This window comes from Argopecten irradians, chromosome 7 (genome assembly GCF_041381155.1).
Source record: "Argopecten irradians isolate NY chromosome 7, Ai_NY, whole genome shotgun sequence".
In the NCBI taxonomy this organism is placed as follows: Eukaryota; Metazoa; Mollusca; class Bivalvia; order Pectinida; family Pectinidae; genus Argopecten; species Argopecten irradians.
The window spans coordinates 32,174,399-32,193,627 of NC_091140.1; the positions used below are offsets into that span (position 1 = coordinate 32,174,399).

General features: G+C 34.8%; 2 protein-coding genes across 3 annotated transcripts in view; both read right to left on the bottom strand.

Annotated features, from left to right (window-relative positions):
- Positions 1–19,229, bottom strand: part of LOC138328166 (hyaluronan mediated motility receptor-like) — a 71,369-nt gene that overhangs the window by 7,371 nt on the left and 44,769 nt on the right. Inside the window, exons 1-4 of one of the 2 annotated variants that reach the window (XM_069274832.1) lie at positions 3,437–3,593; positions 1,585–1,889; positions 1,116–1,298; positions 157–506 (exon numbers count right to left, since the gene is read on the bottom strand). The exons of the other annotated variant lie outside the window; for it this stretch is intronic. Coding sequence (XP_069130933.1) covers positions 157–506; positions 1,116–1,298; positions 1,585–1,818 — 767 coding nt within the window. The 5' untranslated portion in view covers positions 1,819–1,889; positions 3,437–3,593. Of the gene's footprint in view, positions 1–156; positions 507–1,115; positions 1,299–1,584; positions 1,890–3,436; positions 3,594–19,229 lie in introns of those variants that run through there. 2 annotated transcript variants of the gene reach the window in all.
- LOC138328168 (uncharacterized) lies at positions 9,054–17,951 on the bottom strand. The gene is made up of 6 exons (XM_069274834.1): positions 17,745–17,951; positions 16,757–17,097; positions 14,120–14,279; positions 13,585–13,683; positions 12,870–12,968; positions 9,054–12,445 (listed from the first exon to the last, which is right to left on the bottom strand). Exons 1-6 carry the CDS (start codon positions 17,850–17,852, stop codon positions 12,110–12,112), a joined length of 1,143 nt encoding a protein of 380 aa, XP_069130935.1. The 5' UTR covers positions 17,853–17,951; the 3' UTR covers positions 9,054–12,109.

The following is a 19,229-nucleotide window of genomic DNA, read 5'->3' on the forward strand; positions in this document are numbered from 1 at the left end:
GTGCGGAGACATTTTGCCTATGTTTGTCGGCGCAGAGACATTAGGCAGTAAACTGTGCAAAACTGCAGAAGAAAATGCAGACACAGTTTGTCCACAATGGTCTGAAACGGGATGGCCATGGCCGAAGAGAACATAACCCGTGGCATTTTAACTGACCTGTTTAAGAGTTCTTTGTTTTCCATTTCCTTTGCTTTAATTTCTTCTCTTTGTTCACTACTCTTTTTTCTCAGTTGTTCAATTTCTGTCTTAAGTTTCTCTTTGTCTTTGTTCATCTGCATAGTTTCTGCTTGTTTTGAATCATACCTCATTTGTAAATCTGATACCTCTTTCTGTAATAGTTCATTATGTAGAATTTTATTTCCCCTGTTATGTGTGGTTTGTGTTGATTCTACAGTTCCACTCTTAGAAATTTCAGTCGCCTTCTGCCCGTCGTTTCTTTGCTTTTTCGGGGAATCCACTTGCTGTTGTGTCTGTTGACTCCCTGAAAACATCTTCGTATGCTTTTCCTAAAATATCAACAGTAAATTTAGAAAGACTTAAAAAGATTCATTGTTCAACCTAGACAGTAAGTAGTGGAAAGCTGACATGATCGAACCCTACATTTATGTGTTTGACTCAATGCAGAAATGTCGAACCACGTGTTGCGTTGAAATCAAGGTACAATAGAAATAAAATTCCTGCTGTCGACAGAATGTCACACACCTACTCAGTCCCACTGAACTTTTTCTTCCAGCTTATCAAGGTATTCATAGCAATAATTCTGTTCGACTTTAAAAAGGCGTTATTTCGACTTTTGGACAGGCGTTATTACATCGTTCAAAATATGTTATTTTGGCTTTTAAGAAATAAAACATTTTTGGAAAGCGACTTTTTAAATGCGATATTACGACTTTATTCACGATATTTATTCATTATGTCTTACTTCTCAAAATTGACCCTTCTGAGCTACCATATTGATACAACTGACAATATCAAAGCAAATGATTTAATAAGTTTCACGATACATACTCATCCAAACACAACACGCTGTATGAATACAGATTTATAACATGTGTCTTAAATATCATATTTGATTACATAATCCGTATCACTGAATGTTATTGATATTAATATACCGTCCAGGACTGTAGTTGACATTGAAATGTATTGAAGAGTTGTTCCAAATGTTCTGGAGATTTAATCGTCCGAGCTTGTTGCTTCCATATTGCTAATTTCTTTTCCATATCTTTTGGCACAGTTGGAGCTAATTCATCCAGATAACGTCCTGGAACGCCATAATATTGATGGCCACACGATTTCTGAAATATGAAATATAAATACAGTGTCGTGTTTTTATTAATAGATAGCAGAACAAGATGTGAATTTAAGACAAATAGTTGCTTGATTACTCTTTTTCTGAGCTCCCTTTAAAATGATGATTTAAAAGCTACAAAACACATATTTAAAAAACATATTTTATTATTATCATAATTTCTTCTTCAAGGTTAATACTAATTATCCATACTTGTTTTGCTTTACCTTAGATATCGTTATTAAATAATTTAAGAATTTGTAATGAAGAAAACATCGAATTTTCAGATATACCTGTAATGTTGTGACTTCATGTACTATTACTGAGAGCAATTTGAACAACATTTGAGCCTTTTCTATTTCTTTCATCTTTTTCATTTTTCTTTTAGTCTCCTTCAGTTCTTTTTCCCATTCCATGATCCGCGGTATTACATGTTCCTTAACGTAAGAAATGATCGACTGCTGTGTAACATATAAAGTCGGGGTCATGGTTTGGTTTCGTCCGTGCGCCATTTTGTGCCTTATCATATATTTCACTTTTTCTTTTCATTTATTATCCATTGTTGTCACAGTTCCTCAGAGTGTTTTAAACACAGTTTCTATGAAAGGAAAGAAACGGATGATTATAACAAAGCTATAAAGTCATGATTATTCTGGCCTCAAATATTATAAAAAAAATGATGAGTGACAACCTGGTTTTGGAGAAATAAAACAATCAATCAGAAATTGATCATATCCTACTTACAATGTATCTCAATAGTATCTAATGATAAAATACGCGGTATACGTGAATGTCATTAAAATTAAGCAGGGATGGTTTGGTAGCTTTATGCTGTTTTTTTTCTATTTTCTGAACAATGCATTAAACTGACACCGCCTCAGTTTTCGACTTTTATTCTGATGGGAGGAAATAGTATATACCATTACTAAGATATACCACAGACTATTGAGATACTAATTGTTCAAATAAAAGTAGAGTGTTGGCCGACTCATTCGATTTTTGGGATATCTAGCATGGCTGATATTGTTATTGTAACAATATCTATCATGTTACTCGTTAGTTAATAAAAATACATTAACTGAACATTTTCATTCTCTATTTTAATTTATATAATATATCCAAAAACTTAACTTCAGTCGTGTCTATTAGTCAGAGTAATGTAGATGTATAATATATATAATGCTCTACGCTATACGTTATACTATTTCCGCTATCTAAAGAAGACACACATCAAACGTTGACTTACCACACTTATTCACTGTATATGTGTCGCTAGTCGTTGTTAATGTAAATATTATTTGCGTAATGTACAATTAAAGAACAAAAACAAAAATTTTGATGAATCAGTAAATGAACTAAGGCAAAATTTAATATGGAAAATATCTCAAAAGACTTTACGTCAACATAAAAAATGCCCGTTATTCTCATGTAGCAGACAACAAGCATCACTCTCTAATAATAAAAATCATTTTGACATTCTTTAAGACGTTACATCAGGGTGATGTTGTTACGTTTTTAAGCACTCATTTGTGATCAGATTACTGGAAAGAATTGTACAAAATAACAAAAGAAAAACGAAAACAACTGATTTTCTGGATAATAAGAAATCCTGTTTGTTGCAAAGTCTGATCAACTATTCAGTAAAACCACGCCTGTAAGTATGCTTACTTTTTGGAAACGATAGCCTATCAAGATATAATCAGCATATTGAAGAAATGTGCATTTAGAAAAATACAAATGTGTTGCATTTCTGTGTGAGTATAACGTATGATCCAAGATTGTTAATACAGTAATGTCAAGTACATTGTCACACTTGACTTAACACCCGGATATATATGTATTTATGTTCTATTTTTAGCAGACTACAACGTAATACTATTCGTACAAACACATGTCTTTCAAGTTAAGTAATGTGACAACGAATATTTGCATATCAGGTATACTATTGCCTTTGTAATGGTGAGTGTACAAAATCTTTTTTAAGAATTTAAAATTGAATTTGTACTTTCGATTTCGACTTGCTTGTATTAACAGAGCTATATCACGCTTGATAAAATCGTAATGCCCACTTGTAAATGTATCTATGCTATCGGGTTTTTACAAAGTAAAATAAAACATTGACTTCCTCAACCACAGAATACTAACCTGAATAACACCCTCGATCATGTGAACATTTTTATACATCGCCTCAGACCCTCTGTCGCTTCTCACCCAGTCGGATAGCCATCAACCATATTAAAACAGGTTTATATGTACCCCGTGAATTCCACGAACTGTATAAAGCTTCCTTGTAGTGTTTGTGTCGATGTCAATATGTCAAGGTGTTTTTTTCATTATGTACCAGTTATAGAGCAAGTTAACACATGTTGATTTCAAAAAAAGAATTGTACAGTGGGCAAAAAAGAAATCCTACCAATGCATGTAGACAAAATGTAAGTTGTCCAACAAATATGACAAAATGGGTGATATAACGTAACGATGTTTGTGGAATGTATATCCAGATAACATGGAGAGGTGCGATCAACAGAATGTAAATGAGAAGCAGAGTGGAATTTAAAATCAATTAATTACAAAGAGAGAGGGATAATAAAGAGGGAAAGGGTCTCATATGTTGGCGACTTGATGATCTCGCACTTGTGTAGTGGGAATGATATTCCGTATCTAGATACATGTACGTTCAACCCAGGTTATCTCCCTAGGGTTCCGCCTCTCTGTATTAATCACATAACAACACAGATAACAAGTTCATGTCATTTATTATAGTTATTAAAGTTAGGACGACCACACAGTAGACAAGACAACATATATAGACATACTGACAACTCTCACACGCAGACGTACAACGCACCTTCAAAATACTGTATGCCGCTCGACGTCCACCCCACAGACCCTGTAAATAATATACTAGTACTACATAAACCGCACTGGTGCGCCTGTCGCTCTGATGTGCCACGCGCACAGGTATGCGTGCTCCTTATATATCCTGCACGCGCAAGGCTAGCCAATCATTTGAGTTACGGGTAGAATGACCCGGGCTATTTTAAATATATATATATCTTATCACATACGAACCATATCCCTGGCGCCAGGACTCAAACACACACACGCATACACTACATCAATTCTGCCACACTCTTTCCCCTTTCGAACGAAAAAATATATATTATATATATATTTATAAAAAATAAAATAAAAATATATTATATATATCTTTTTTAAAACCTGCAATGAATCATCCGAAATAATTATCTAAATACACTACCTATATTCAATAAATGATATATTTATAATAGTTCATAGCTTATGAAATTAAGAATTTGACGAAACTATCTCGCGGCCTATAACAAATCAAATGACAATAATATGTATAATGTCTCTGTTTCCTCCTCAGAAAATTTTAGTTTAGTTGGCACAGAAATACCATTTGGATCAATACGTCAGTTATTTAAGATTCGTGGAGTTGTGTCGAGAATGTCATCCATGATCGTATTCGATTTGGTAGATAAAACTTGTGAGCGAGACGAAGGTGCCGGCTCATCTGATTATGCTGCGTCTTCCATAACCCACACTCCGGGCATCTGTACTTCACCACCGTCCTGGTGTGGACCATGGCCCAGTGCCTTAGCAAGACCCCATATGAGGTGAATACCTGTGCACGAGCACACTGTTCCACCGGGCATGGCATTGGATCGCCCGTCCATCGAGGCCTAATGTCGATGTCGAGGCCATTGACATCTGTCGAATCGACAGTAACATCCAGCAGATCTACATGTATGTTGCTAGCCATTCATGACAAAAAATATTAGCAAACCATGGATATGCAGCATTACAGCTTTTGATCCTTCAGGTATTCATTTGAATTCATAAAACGTATAACAAAATGTTAAAATGTATCTAAGTTAAGGTGCTTGAAACATATTTGCATAGATTTGGTCTAACAGCAAAAGTTACTTCATGAACACTATACCACAACATAAGTCTTTTTTAGTACTGTGTGGATGTAATTCCATTGAATTACATTCAAAATTAATCAGAGATAAGTCTGAATTTATATCATATATACTATAGTAAGAAATAACACAAATACCACCACCAACACAAATATATTTATTTGTTGATATTTAACACTAACAGACACACCAGAAGACAAGACAGAAGACAGTTACAACATGGACAAGGTCTGTGGGGCGACTACGGGGAATAAATATCACGCGGCTTGACCTGGCGGCCACTTCTGGTTCTAACTATCGGATTATCATGACTGTCAAGCAGTGGAGCATTGTCTGAAAATGCTGGGGATGTCTCCCACTCAGGAGAGTCAGAGTCAGCTGGTGTTAGGTTTGTAGATCTAGGGGTATCTCCTACTTCCTCTTCCTCCCATTCATCAGGAACTGTATCTCCCTCAAAGGGTTTCAGATGATCTACATGAACAGATACAGGTTTAAGCTTTGGTTTACCCTGTATGACATAGGTGTGACTAGATAATATCCCTACAACCTTGTATGGTCCCGTCCAACCTTTTCCTAACTTATTAGACAAAGCAGGAGGGTACCATCTCCACACAAAGTCTCCTATAAAAAATTTCCTGGGACGCAAACCTTGATCGTAATAATTTTTCTGCCTCTGAGCCGATACTTGAGTGTGTTGAGCTACAAACTCAAATGTAGTTCTCATGCTTTTCTGTAACCAGTTTACATACAAGTTGGGAAAGTTTTCATAATGATTATGTGAAGGAACACCTACAATAACATCCAAAGGACAAGTTATCTCCCTCCTAGCATGTCAAGATTTGGGCTACAGCCTGTGCTACTTTGAGCTGTGGCTCTATATGCTATAAGTACATACGGTAAATGCTCGTCCCAATCACTGTACTCCGTATTAACAAAAGTAGCTAACATCTGAATGAGAGTGCGATTAAAGCGCTCCACTAGCCCATTACTGGTTGTTTTTCTTATTTTTATATTTTTTCCGTGATTGCTAAGTTTCTTACCTAGCTTGTCAAACTGCTCAAGTAATAATGTAGCTAGATCTGTTTCAGATTTTTCTTCAGAAGAATTAGAAAGAGATTGTACGAAAGCAGGTGATTCTACATCCCCGGATTTGGGTTTTTGTGATATAGTACCCCTATGCCTCATTCTAAATGCTTCAAACTCAACAGCAGCACTAACTGCCTGATCTAGATATTTTGGGTGAAAAAACTGAACATGACTCTCTAACTCATAAGTTCGTAGGCCATCAATAAATTGATCTACCATGTCCCCCTCTAATTGATCTGTATCCTTATTAGGAAATGCCTTAAGGGCAGATGTTCTCAGGGCTTCTGCAAAGTCCGGTAGACTTTCCCCCTCTCGCCTACGTCTACTTCTAAACTCAGACTTATAGGCTGCTTCCCTCCCAGGAGGATCAAAGCGCTTGGACAGTATAGTCTTTACGGTGACAAAATCTAATAGATCATCTGGCTTTATTTCAGACAAAACTCTTTGAGCTGACCCACGTAAACACATTGTTAACTGCTGAGCCTTTTCACCATCATCCCAACCATTCCAAACTGAAATTTGGTGAAAATGGGTCATGAAATCCCTAAAACTTGATTTACCATCGTAAGTTTGGGGGTCTTTCTCTTTCCTTTTTAAAGATTGTCTGACAACAGAACTATCCCCTACTGGAAGACTACATGACTGTCGACTAGGACCGACATTTACTCTATCTGACACCTGCGGTACTTGATATGAACTAGGATTAGTGCTAGCTATTGGTAATGTTGACGTGACAGTCTGATAACTTTGCACTGGAGTTGTAAAAATAGGTTCAAAACTAGTAGTAACAACACTGAGAGAATACGAGGAAACACATGGTGTTGGTAAACTGCCAAAAGAATTATTAGCTTGCTCAAAATTCATCTCCTGCCTAGGTAATGGACTACTAGTCATAAAAGAGCTAGATGTACGTGAAATTGGTTTTGAAGATTCTAAATCCTCTACAAAACTAACGTGACGTTGTTCCCTGCTTGACAATCCATAATACGAAAGGGACGGAAGTTCACTATCCGAAGCTGTAGTAAATACCTCGGTTTTTACTCTACTTTCGATTTCAGGAATATACATGATCGGGGCCTGAATCAAGGGCATGCGCATTACACTAGGCCTAACTATTGGCGGAGAAAGCATTGGTCGTGGGCTCGCTAGTCTTATAACTCCACGCCCAACAGGTCTACTTAATTGTTGGAAAATACTGGTATCCAAAACATTAGAAATAGGAAAAGTAGCATTTGCAGGCATACTGCTTATACGAGAAACTTTAGGTCTAGCACCATTCTCCGTTTTACTTACATCATTATCGGTGTTTGTTAGTTATAGTACATTCACACAAAGACAGCCACAGGTTAGAGGTTAGGAACAGCACCATTTTGTAGTGGGAATGATGTTCCGTATCTAGATACATGTACGTTCAACCAATGTTATCTCCCTAGGGTTCCGCCTCTCTGTATTAATCACATAAAAACACAGATAACAAGTTCATGTCATTTATTATAGTTATTAAAGTTAGGACGACCACACCGTAGACAAGACAACATATATAGACATACTGACAACTCTCACACGCAGACGTACAAGTTACAACGCACCTTTAAAATACTGTATGCCGCTCGACGTCCACCCCACAGACCCTGTATATAATATACTACTACTACATATAAATCGCACTGGTGCGCCTGTCGCTCTGATGTGCCACGCGCACAGGTATGCGTGCTCCTTATATACCCTGCACGCGCAAGGCTAGCCAATCATTTGAGTTACGGGTAGAATGACCCGCGCTATTTTAAATATATATATCTTATCACACACGAACCAATTAAATTCTGCCACACTTGCAATGTATAACATAATGATAATTAATGTTGAATGATAGATATTACACTTGTTGCCAGCGACGGAGGTTACAATTTATGCTTTCTTACATTGTAGGTTTTGCACTTTTTACGGAATTTACAGCACTTCCATTTTATATAAATTCATTCTCGTTTTCACTCATTTATTTCTTGTAAAATTTTGCTACTCTGTCGTTAGCATCGGATGATTATACCTGGCATCTTAATCTCCATATTGCATTTAATTGTGTATAATAGAAAGTGTAAAGGTATAAGGCTTGAAACAAAAAAGACAGAGGGATGAGTGAGGGAGACAGTGGATACCACAGGGACCCACTAGATAGTATGAGAGTGCATATTGTCATGTAGTGACCTTTGCTTTCATCAAATTTACATTGGCGATTGTTCCCCGACATACCGTGCGTTCCATATGCAGGTTTGAAGCAGTTGTATCGGTACGAACCTGATGTATCTATAATGGAATCGCTCTATCAGCCTAACCGAACAGGTACAAGTGGTTCGTTTCTTGAAGCGTAACACTTGAATCCAAGATGACGACCGTTTGTCATCGTAATTTCCTTTTTGAATGATTTATATTCGTTGGAATACGATTTATTATGTATTCGAATGTATTTTAAACTATTTAGGTATTTGTTTTACATCCGTTATGCTATAAAGAGCTATTAGACTTGACTATGCCAGTTGTATACGGGTATACGCAGAATACATGAAATGAAACTTTTAACTTCAGAATTCAAACTTTTAGCACACCGTATCTCTAAAATCTAGTAAAAACGCAATGGTGAAAAAAATGAATATATATATATATATATATATGTATATTCCAAATTTAATTTTAAACTTAATTAAAATCAAATTCCAGAAATCAACGAAATTCTAAGACACCACTATATTATGGCCTAAAATGTCAATAATTATCCTATCATATCTTCACTCTATGCATATTTACTTTTAGAATTTTATGATAACACCATGTACTAAAATAACAGACCTAAACTTAAGCCGAATATCTGTTAAAAATGGTCTCACGAGGCAGACGTGTTGTTTCCATAAGAATGGTTCGTATGAGGCTATTCAGGGTAAATTGTGTGAATGAAAATATCGCTCCCTACATTTTCAACACACAGTCATAACCTGTGGTACATTCTTGGAAATATCAACAACGCACTTGTCACATATCTCTCATTTTGACGATAAGCTTAACATTTTCTCCTGAATGTTGATAAATATGGCATGTGATTGTTTGTTTAATATATGCACGAGAAACATTTACTTATAAGTCAATTTTCATGATACATTATGTCTCACCATTAAAATCCGTTAGACCAAAAAATACTATTTGTAAAAATTTTAAAACCGAAAGTACGTAAACCGTATGTCCAATACACCATCGGAAGATCATGTTTTATCAATAAACTCATACCGGGTTGACATTTGACGCTATATTAATGTTAAATATAAATAAATATAACACGGCAAATAAACATGTTGCTATGATTAGTCGTTGCACTCGACTTTTGGTCTCGAAGACTTCGTCGTGGTTTAGTATTTGTATTGATATAAACGGCGAGAAGAAAGTGAAAGTAAAAAGCATGCCGACAACAGACACGTAATTGTGGATAAAGGCATTTATTGATTTCAAGGTGTTTACGTTATTTGTTATCGGAAAAAAGTCGTCTTTTGATATGGCAAAGGATTTGTTCGAGATTGGCATAATTTTTATGGTATGAAGTTTTTTTCTTTCAGACACGTCTTCCGTCCCACATTGCTTGTGTGTACGGCAAATGTGTCCGAAAGTCAAACTAGCATGTAGCTTACACAGGGAAAATGTAAACAAAACTCGGTAGAAACGTGCAACCACATTAACACTGAACATATATGGAAGGGTTTTATTTTACAAATATGCATTAGTATAATGAATATCAAACAATTCTTAACACCGACAAAAGTTAGAGTTTTGTTGTTACAAATTTATTTTCTCATAAATGTCGAGTTTCAACGTATATTTTTAGCGATGTGAGGAAAATATTACTACATCACTCCATGCAGCTAATAGCTTGTTTGATGAATTATGTTTCATAACCTCCAAAATGGCGATAGTGTCGTGCAATAACCCTTAAGATAGAAAATAATTGCTTTTATGGATTCGTAGCGTATCTTTCATATGGGTGCCGCCATATTGGAAAAACGCAAACGCGTTCTATTAAGCGGTGCCGTATCAATTCAGTACAACTGGTACAAATCTGCAAATGGAACGCACGAATAGACTTGGTGTTACGAGTAAAACAAGCAACGACCGCTTACTCTTCCGGAGCTTTTGTTTTTATTCACTTCAAATATTTTTGTTACATTTGTGTTTGTGTTCGTTATGTATGTAGAAATAATCGTAATATCAACCGCATATAACAACCAGGTTTAAACCAGTATGAATGTGGATAATCATCATTTTTTGGGGAGTCAAAAATAGACGTTTAAATTGATATGAATAGAATGACATACATGCAAAAGTTAATTACATTGTTTATCTTTGTTATCTAATGATAGATCTGAACTAGTTTGTATGGATATACCATTTTATCTCGCGTAACCATACTGAGGAGCAAATCAGCAAATACGGAAAGATGTACATATAAATCATGATTTATTAGCGGCGGATATAAATTAGCCCAGTTCGGTGTTAAACACTGCATGTATCTTTTTTTTTTTACAAAATTTAGCGTTGTACGTGAATTGGCGCTTCAAAGAATAACTACCGATAAATAAGTACATTTGCAGCATACAAAAACTACATCTTTAGAGTAGCTCTATCAGTTGTTGTTATTGTTGTTGTTGTTTTTAGATAAATTATATTTTGGATAAAGAATATTTATTTCAGTCATTATGAAAATACTTTGATTTGATATGAATACATGTTGAATTTATTTCTGTCAGTATTACAATAATTGATTCAGTATACATTATAACATTGAGATGTCATTGCTTTGTAATTATCTGGAGTCAATATTGAATACATGTTGAATGACATATTATCTTTCACATTGTTTGAATTGTAATATTCCCGTTTTTGGCAAACGTTAATTGGTAACGATTAATAATGAATACACATTTTTTGTTCGCTATATATTCACATAAACATTTTTACGATTCAAAATATATATATACCTTCGGTTGATATCAATATATTGTACGAAAGACAATTGCTAAATGAAAAATAATCAATGCTTTAAAAATAAAAAGTATCAATATATCAGATTTCTTTCCGTTTTAAGTTACATTGAAAACACTATATCTAATCGATAATGTATATTGTATATAAAATTAAGATGAGCAATATAAGTCATTATTGAAATGAATTCCATCGTCTTTGTCCTAGATTTTTTATGCATGATTTATACATTTTAATTGTATTAATTACCAAAACATTATCTAATAAACATTTCATTGAAAACGCATAAAGACGCTTTCTGTATGTAGTATGTTCTATCACAAAAACATAAGTTTGATGTTGTTTCATGGTTAATAAAAACATCAGATTTCTGACAGAATTTGCAGAAGTGCTCATGGCATAAGGCTTTTTAAAATAAGTCCTAAGTGATCGTTTTCTGAAACGTCTGAAAGACAAACTAAACTTTGAGACACTGCAAACGAAATCAACAATAACAAAAACAAATGAAGAATATTTCATTAGAAAAAGGGATAGATAAGTACTATGTATAAACTTTCAAATTAGCACTTCTTAAATTCACATAATTGTGCTTTAAATGTACATAGGATACGGTATTAAGAAACAAACATAACGTGTTGTTAAAAAACAGATCCAAAGCCTATTATTAGTATCACTCGTCACAATAATCCATTTATCAACAATCTGATACAATGAAACGTTTATTTTTTACTCTTCGCCTCTGTCTCATATACAAACATGTCTTTCAATTTTTCATAGAATCTTTCCCTAATGCTATTTGGGCCCGTGACATATTTTCCTGTTTCAATGGTTGTATGACTCCTTTGACCAACAATGGTCCATTCCCATGTAGAAGACAAGCCGGCCAAACCACATAATCCACTTTTGTTCCAGACTGGGTGTACAGTGCGTACATATCAGTATCGAAAGCCGAACCTCTCGCGGGTTTTGGCGCCAAAGACAAGGGAGGCATTTGAACGTTCATATACCACGTGACTCTCGCACATTCTTTGTAGAAGTTTATCATCGTCTCATTTTTCTTAGGAGGATACAGTTTATGTAATTGAGTCTGTACGAAGCCCTATTAAGTAAACATATAATATCCGTAAAAGATAAGTTACAAATCATAAAAAGGAGAATAATGACAAAGGAACACCATCACGTGTAACAGAATCAATTTAAAATAATCGTTTTGACAATATTATGTAATCCTAGCTTAATAATAGTGTACTAGGAATTCAGTGCCTGTTAAATGTCTAGTTGACATCGTTGACACTAAATTTCTAATCATTCAAAAATAACCTAAGCCGACTTTAATTATCTTAAATTTTGCATAGTGTCATTTTAGTCTACTTTGATGATCATTTTTTATTTAAGGCTTTGCTTTATCACTAAATTGTATGAGAAGCAAAATATTTGAGAGAACCAAATTACAAATTGTCTCTGGTAAGAAAAAAAAATATCGTTAGGAGAGTTATAAATGTTTTATGTATATATAAACTCACGTGTTGAATTTCGTCAACATGAGTCTGCGCCGACGCCTTCCTTAACTGTTTTACCAAATCTGAACATTCTTCAGATAGAGCTGCAGGTTCAACATGTTTCTGAAAGAGTATTAAAGGTACGGAAAAAGGTAGATATATATTCGTTTACCGATATGTGATAATTCCTCATTCCATTTGATTCAAATCATCATATAATTACAAATATAACATAAACAGTTTGGTCATAGATTCCGTTCTATTTTATCAAATACACGGATATTTGTACATAAAAAAACCATGGCATAGTTGTAGAAAATTCAAGTTTCCATGTCTACACTATCTTTGTGTTAGAACTGACATATTTCCTCTTAACAAAAGGTCCAAGTTCCAATGCCATGGTCGAATAAACAAGACAATTATCCATTTTGAAGATATATATAAATATATCATACTTATCATAGGGTTAAGAGCCAACGAATCTATATTGTCGACTGAATGTGACTTGATCAAGTGTCCTGTTAAAGCTTTTGTGTGACAGTGTTCCATCAAGTTTGCTCAGTTATTTCACAGACTACCTCAACAAACACACATTACTCATATGGCTTTTAAATAGATACTTAAACAAAATGACTCTAAACCCTTATACACTTCGAAAAATACGTAACAAAATTTAATGTAAACAAACTTGTAAGAGCTAAGTACATTGTACATATAAATTTTGTTCTCATGTTTTTACCTGGATTTTCTGTGTCGTGTTCATTACCGAAGTCTGAGTGGATGTTTCCAAATGTTCGAGACGCCTTTTTGCCATATCGGCCGTGAATTGAAAGCTATCCTGATTTAAAGGAAAAAATGTTTCCTTATTCAGGGGCAAATTATTTAATGTAGTATTTCCATGGTAAGAGAGAAAATCTATGTCGATGCATGCATTATAAGTAATGCATCACTATCTTCAAGCTTAACTACATAATTTATTTGATATTGAACTATTTATTTAATTCTGAGATAGTATCGATTTAACCCTACTACAGGCAAATGTATAGATTTATTATGGGGTTTGAGGGAGTACACTTTCCGTGAAAAATAATATAAATGGATACAAAAGTATTGCTTTTTTCCTTTAATTAATTTTGTGCCAGGACAAAATCATCGACTTAAGCTCAGTACTCTGCAGCTGCACCAGTGGGTTCTGAACTGTATAGGCCCCAAACTCGCAATAAGCACGACGGCTTAGAAATGAAAGTTAAAACAGTATTTGCTTGGGTACATACATCAACAGTTGTTATAAGGATCTGTATAGCCGGTTCTTCAGGATATCCCTGGTCTATCAGCTCTTCAAACGCCTCTACCCATTGGTTATCGTATATCTCTTTGAAATTCTCGGCTATCTTGGTAGGTCTTATCTCACTGCATAGATCGGTAATGGCACGTCTGAACAAAAAATATTAAATATTTATAACACACATTTCTTTAAATGCATCATCCCATTTGTTATCGAATATCTTTTTGAATTGCTCGGCTATAATGGTAGGTCGTATATCACTGCTAAGGTCGGCAATGGCTGGGTCGTTCTCTTGTTGCTGATGGCCAGCAACAGCACTTAGTCTAAAAATACAATTTCATAAAAAGTAATGTTCATATTCACACATTCATGTGTTTGTTGTCGAAGGAAAAGGTGTAATATAAAACGTTCAAGTAAAAAAGAGTATTACCATTTAATAATAGGACGGTTTATATCTAGCTGCATGAAGAATTACAAGACGCATATGGTAAGATACTAGCGTCCAAATACGGATAAATATATATTTGTTGTAAATATGTAATAAAAAGTTTTATTGAATTGCAGTTCGTTAACAGCATTTTAGATAAAAATATCTAACGACAAATGCCAAGTTTTTATATTTCTTATTTTTACCACTTTCTCAAAAATATCCCATTAATAATACATACACTCGCCATCATGGTTTCGATCAATTTGGAACCCATAATTTTCCTTATGTCTTCCACTAGAACGGTCACTAGTATGAATTATAGTATAATTCATATAAGTAATATATGTAAGTTTGCGCGAACACATTGCTTATATTCGCAAACGTTTTACGTTTATCCGCAGTGCATAGTATATATTCGTAAAAGTATTCGGATATTCGTAATTATTATTACACCTTTTTATCTTTCCCATTTAATTTGGCACCAGTTGACATTCGTACAGGTGAACATCAATTGGTGTGTTGATTTTACCCAAAATAATATTAGAGAACAGAACATGAGCTCATAAGTGTAAAACAAAACAAAGGAGAATTCACATCGGTAAGAAATTAATCGAAACTTTTTAACTGTATATTTAAGAGTAATACATATCATTCATGTTCAAAAATGATCAGTCTTGTTATGTCGCCATATTGAAAACGCTTTCATAAAACTATAGTAATTGTAGGTTTACGCAAAGTTCCCAGCAGCCCGTTTGCCCGAGACGTAGTGCGCCGTGGAATATTGGCCATTTTTTTTAAAGTTGAGCTTGGTCTGCCAAGTTTTGCCACGCTCTTTTAGGGATTACGTGACAGGCTGTTCCCGGAGGTTTAGTACACTGTTTTTTCCTACGGTTTATCAAGGCTATCACTTCGTTCTCTTTAGGCCCTTGACCATCTGATGAGGTACTCTACGGTTTACAGTTTTTTCATGGTCCGCCAAGGCTTACTACAGATGAAAGTCCTAGCTGGGTGTTTTTTAACTGGTGTGTGTAAAAGGGGAAAATAACATGATACTTTTTTGCAGAAAGTTTTAGTTCAAAAAAAAATTACATTACAACAAAACGCTTACGAAATTAAAATTCTAGACTACATCAGCAACACTTTAGCCACTAAAGAACCAGAAGCTGCGCAGCAGGTCAACGGTTACCAATTTAACTGTTTGTCAGTGCGGAGACACGTTGCCGTTATTTGTCGGTGCGGAGATCTAGACATTCTGCCACAGTCTGTGTGTGCGGAGACATTTTGTTACAGTTTGTTGGTGTGGAGACATTTTCCGCTATTTGTCGGTGCGAAGACATTTTACATATGTTTGTCGTTGCGGAGACATTCTGGCACTCTTTGTCGGTGCGGATACATTTTGCCACTGTTTTTCGGATCGGAGACATTTTGCCTCTGTTTATTGATGAGTAGACATTTTGCCTCTGCTTGTCGGTGCGGAGAAACTTTGCCACCTTTTCTAAGTACAGTTAAGGAGCTCCTGACATATTTCAAGATATGTTTTTATTTGATTATTTTCTGTTTTATCTAAATATCTACTTCTTTTTCCTTTCCTCTGATCCTAATATTACTGCAGTGAACTGTGCAAGTGCACGTAGAGGGGGCATTTTGATTTTGCTGTTGAATATGGGTGGTTAACAATGGTCTTGCTCATTGATGATGTCCAACAGTAACACCAATACGGAGAATTGCAATAAAACGGACACCACAGATTCCATAATTGTGATGAAGTCAAGTGTTTCTTCGCCAATCAGATTTAATGTAGTTGTTTTCATCTAGGTAGCTTTTTATAATTATATCTGTGGATTTTGATGAATGGTTAAGGAATCGGTTTAGATATGTCTATTGCTAATTATAAATATTATAATGTTGGAGTATTAATCCATGGCCATATAGGACATATTTAAGGCGTCTTGAAAATATTTATATTACGTACAACGTAAGACCGTAGTAGGACGCAACACGCCCTTGTGATTTGGGCTTGCAAACGTTACAAGCCGAAAAGTGCCTTGATAGAACGCGACGAAATAGATACCAAATACCTCAGCTTGTCGTGGGAACTGTGACAAAGCTTGAGAAAATGGGACAAAACACGTTTCGTTCAGGGTGGTTTGAGATTGCCATTGCCGAAGGTAACATAACCCGGAGCATTTAACTGACCTGGTTAAGTGTTCGTTATTTTCCCTTTCCTTTGCTTTAACTTGTTTTCTTTGTTCATTGCTTGTTTTTCTCAATTGTTCAATTTCTGCCTCTTTGTTCCTTTCCAGATTTTCTGCTGCTTTTGAATCATATTTCATTTGTAACTCTGATACCCATTTTTGTAATTTTTCATTCTTTTCTTGTAGAATTTTATTTCTTCCGTCCTGCGTGGTTTGTGTTGATTCTACAGTTCCGCCCTTGGAAATCTCAGTTGGTATCTGCCCGTCGTTTCTTTGATGTTCCGGGAAATCCACTTGCTGTTGTGTCTGTTGACTTCCCGAAAACATCTCGGTATGCTTTAACTAAAATATCAACAGTAAATTTAAAACGATTTAAAACAATTCATTATTCAACCTAGACAGAAAGTAGTGCGCAGCAGACATAATTGAACCCTACATTTATGTGTTTGACTCAATGCAGGAATGACGAAACACGTGTTATATATAGCAATCAGCGAACGCGATGAAATCAAGGTACAGACAGAAATAATATTGCTGCTTTCGACAAGAATGTCACACACGTACTCAGTCCCACTGACTTTTTTCCAGCTTATCAAGGTAAGATCCAGAATCATAGCAATCATTCTGTTCGACTTTAAAAAGGCGTTATTTCGACTTTTGGAAAAGCGTTATTACATCTTTCAAAAAGATGTTATTATGGCTTTTAAGAAATAAAACATTTTTGGAAAGGCGACTTTTTAAATGCGTTATAACGACTTTATTCACGATATTTATTCATTATGTTTTACTTCTCAAAATTGACCCTTCTGGGCTACTAAATTGATACAACTGACATAATCAAAGCAAATGATTTCATAAGTTTCACGATCTTACAATACATACTCATCCAAACACAACACGCTGTATGAATACAGATTTATAACATGTGTCTTAAATATCATATTTAATTACATAATCCGTATCACTGAATGTTATTGATATTAGTATACCGTCCAGGACTGTAGTTGACATTGAAATGTATTGAAGAGTTGTTCCAAATGTTCTGGAGATTTAATCGTCTGAGCTTGTTGCTTCCATATTGCTAATTTCTTTTCCATATCTTTTGGCACAGTTGGGGCTAATTCATCCAGATAACGTCCTGGAACGTCATAAAATCGATAGCCACACGATTTCTGAAATAGGAAAGTCGGATCAAATACAGTGTCGTGTTTTTATTAATAGATATCAGAACAAGATGTAATTTTCAGACAAACAAGCTTATAGTAAGTGTTGCAAGCAACCCACGTCCAATGCCGTCATTTACAGATTCTAATCCAAATTATTATTGCTTATTTATGTTATCACTGTATGAAGTTTGAATAAATTATGTTGACGTGTTCGCAAGTTATCGTCCGAAAAAGACAATTTCTCTGTGACCTTTGTAGTTGACCTTTTGACCCCAAATAAAATCCCAAGCTGTGTTATCTAATATGTTACCATTGTATTGATGTTTGGACAAATTATATCAAGTTCTATTTTTAGTAACAGTGACCTTTGTAGTTGACCTTTTGACCCCAAATTCAATCCCAAATTGTATTCTCAAATGCTACTATTGCCTGAAATTTGATCAAAATCCGTTGATGTGGTTTTTATATTGTTACATGAACGAATAACAGAAAGGAGAAACCAGCAGCTAAATTCAAAACACAATTTAATTATATATACAATATTATACAGAGATGGTTTACGATATTTAAAGTAATTGGTGGTGGTACAAGACTAGTACGATGATTTAAAGTGTTACTTATCTGTATGCGAATGTCCTGGTATAATCCTTGATCCTTCCAGGTTTCAAATTAACAATAATCACAAATCCACAAGGAAAATTGAATGTCCACAGATGATTTGTAAAGTTCCAGGCAATATGAATAAATCCACACAAAGTGTTGTAATAATCCACAGATAAAGTCACAATAGCTCTCCCAATAGAATCTTATATGGCGCTGTACAATTCTTGATATGTCTTATTACAGGTCTCATTACAGTTCTGATTAGCCTTGGACAGCTGGAGTATATATAGCTAAACCGTAATTCAAGAATATTGGAGAACCTTCTACTTCTAGAAATATCTAACAAAAACAGTAAACAAGTAAACACACATAACTTTCTGGAAATAGATCATTCTAGATCTCTACTTAAAATCAACATGTTTACAAACATATTTGTTTATACATGATTATATTCTAGAAAGTTCTATAACCTAAATCAATCATATGACCTTCATAGCATGTATTGATAAAAAAAGCTATAGGAGTTATCTCCCTTATCTCATGACTACATGTATTTAGTGTCATACATAACACACCCCTCCTTAAAGAAAAGAAAGTTTTCTTGAAAAGGAAACTTTCTTCAAATATTAAGTCATATTTAAATCCTTGATAAAGCATCTGCTAGAATATTGTCTTTCCCTTTGATATGTTTGATGTCAAGATTGT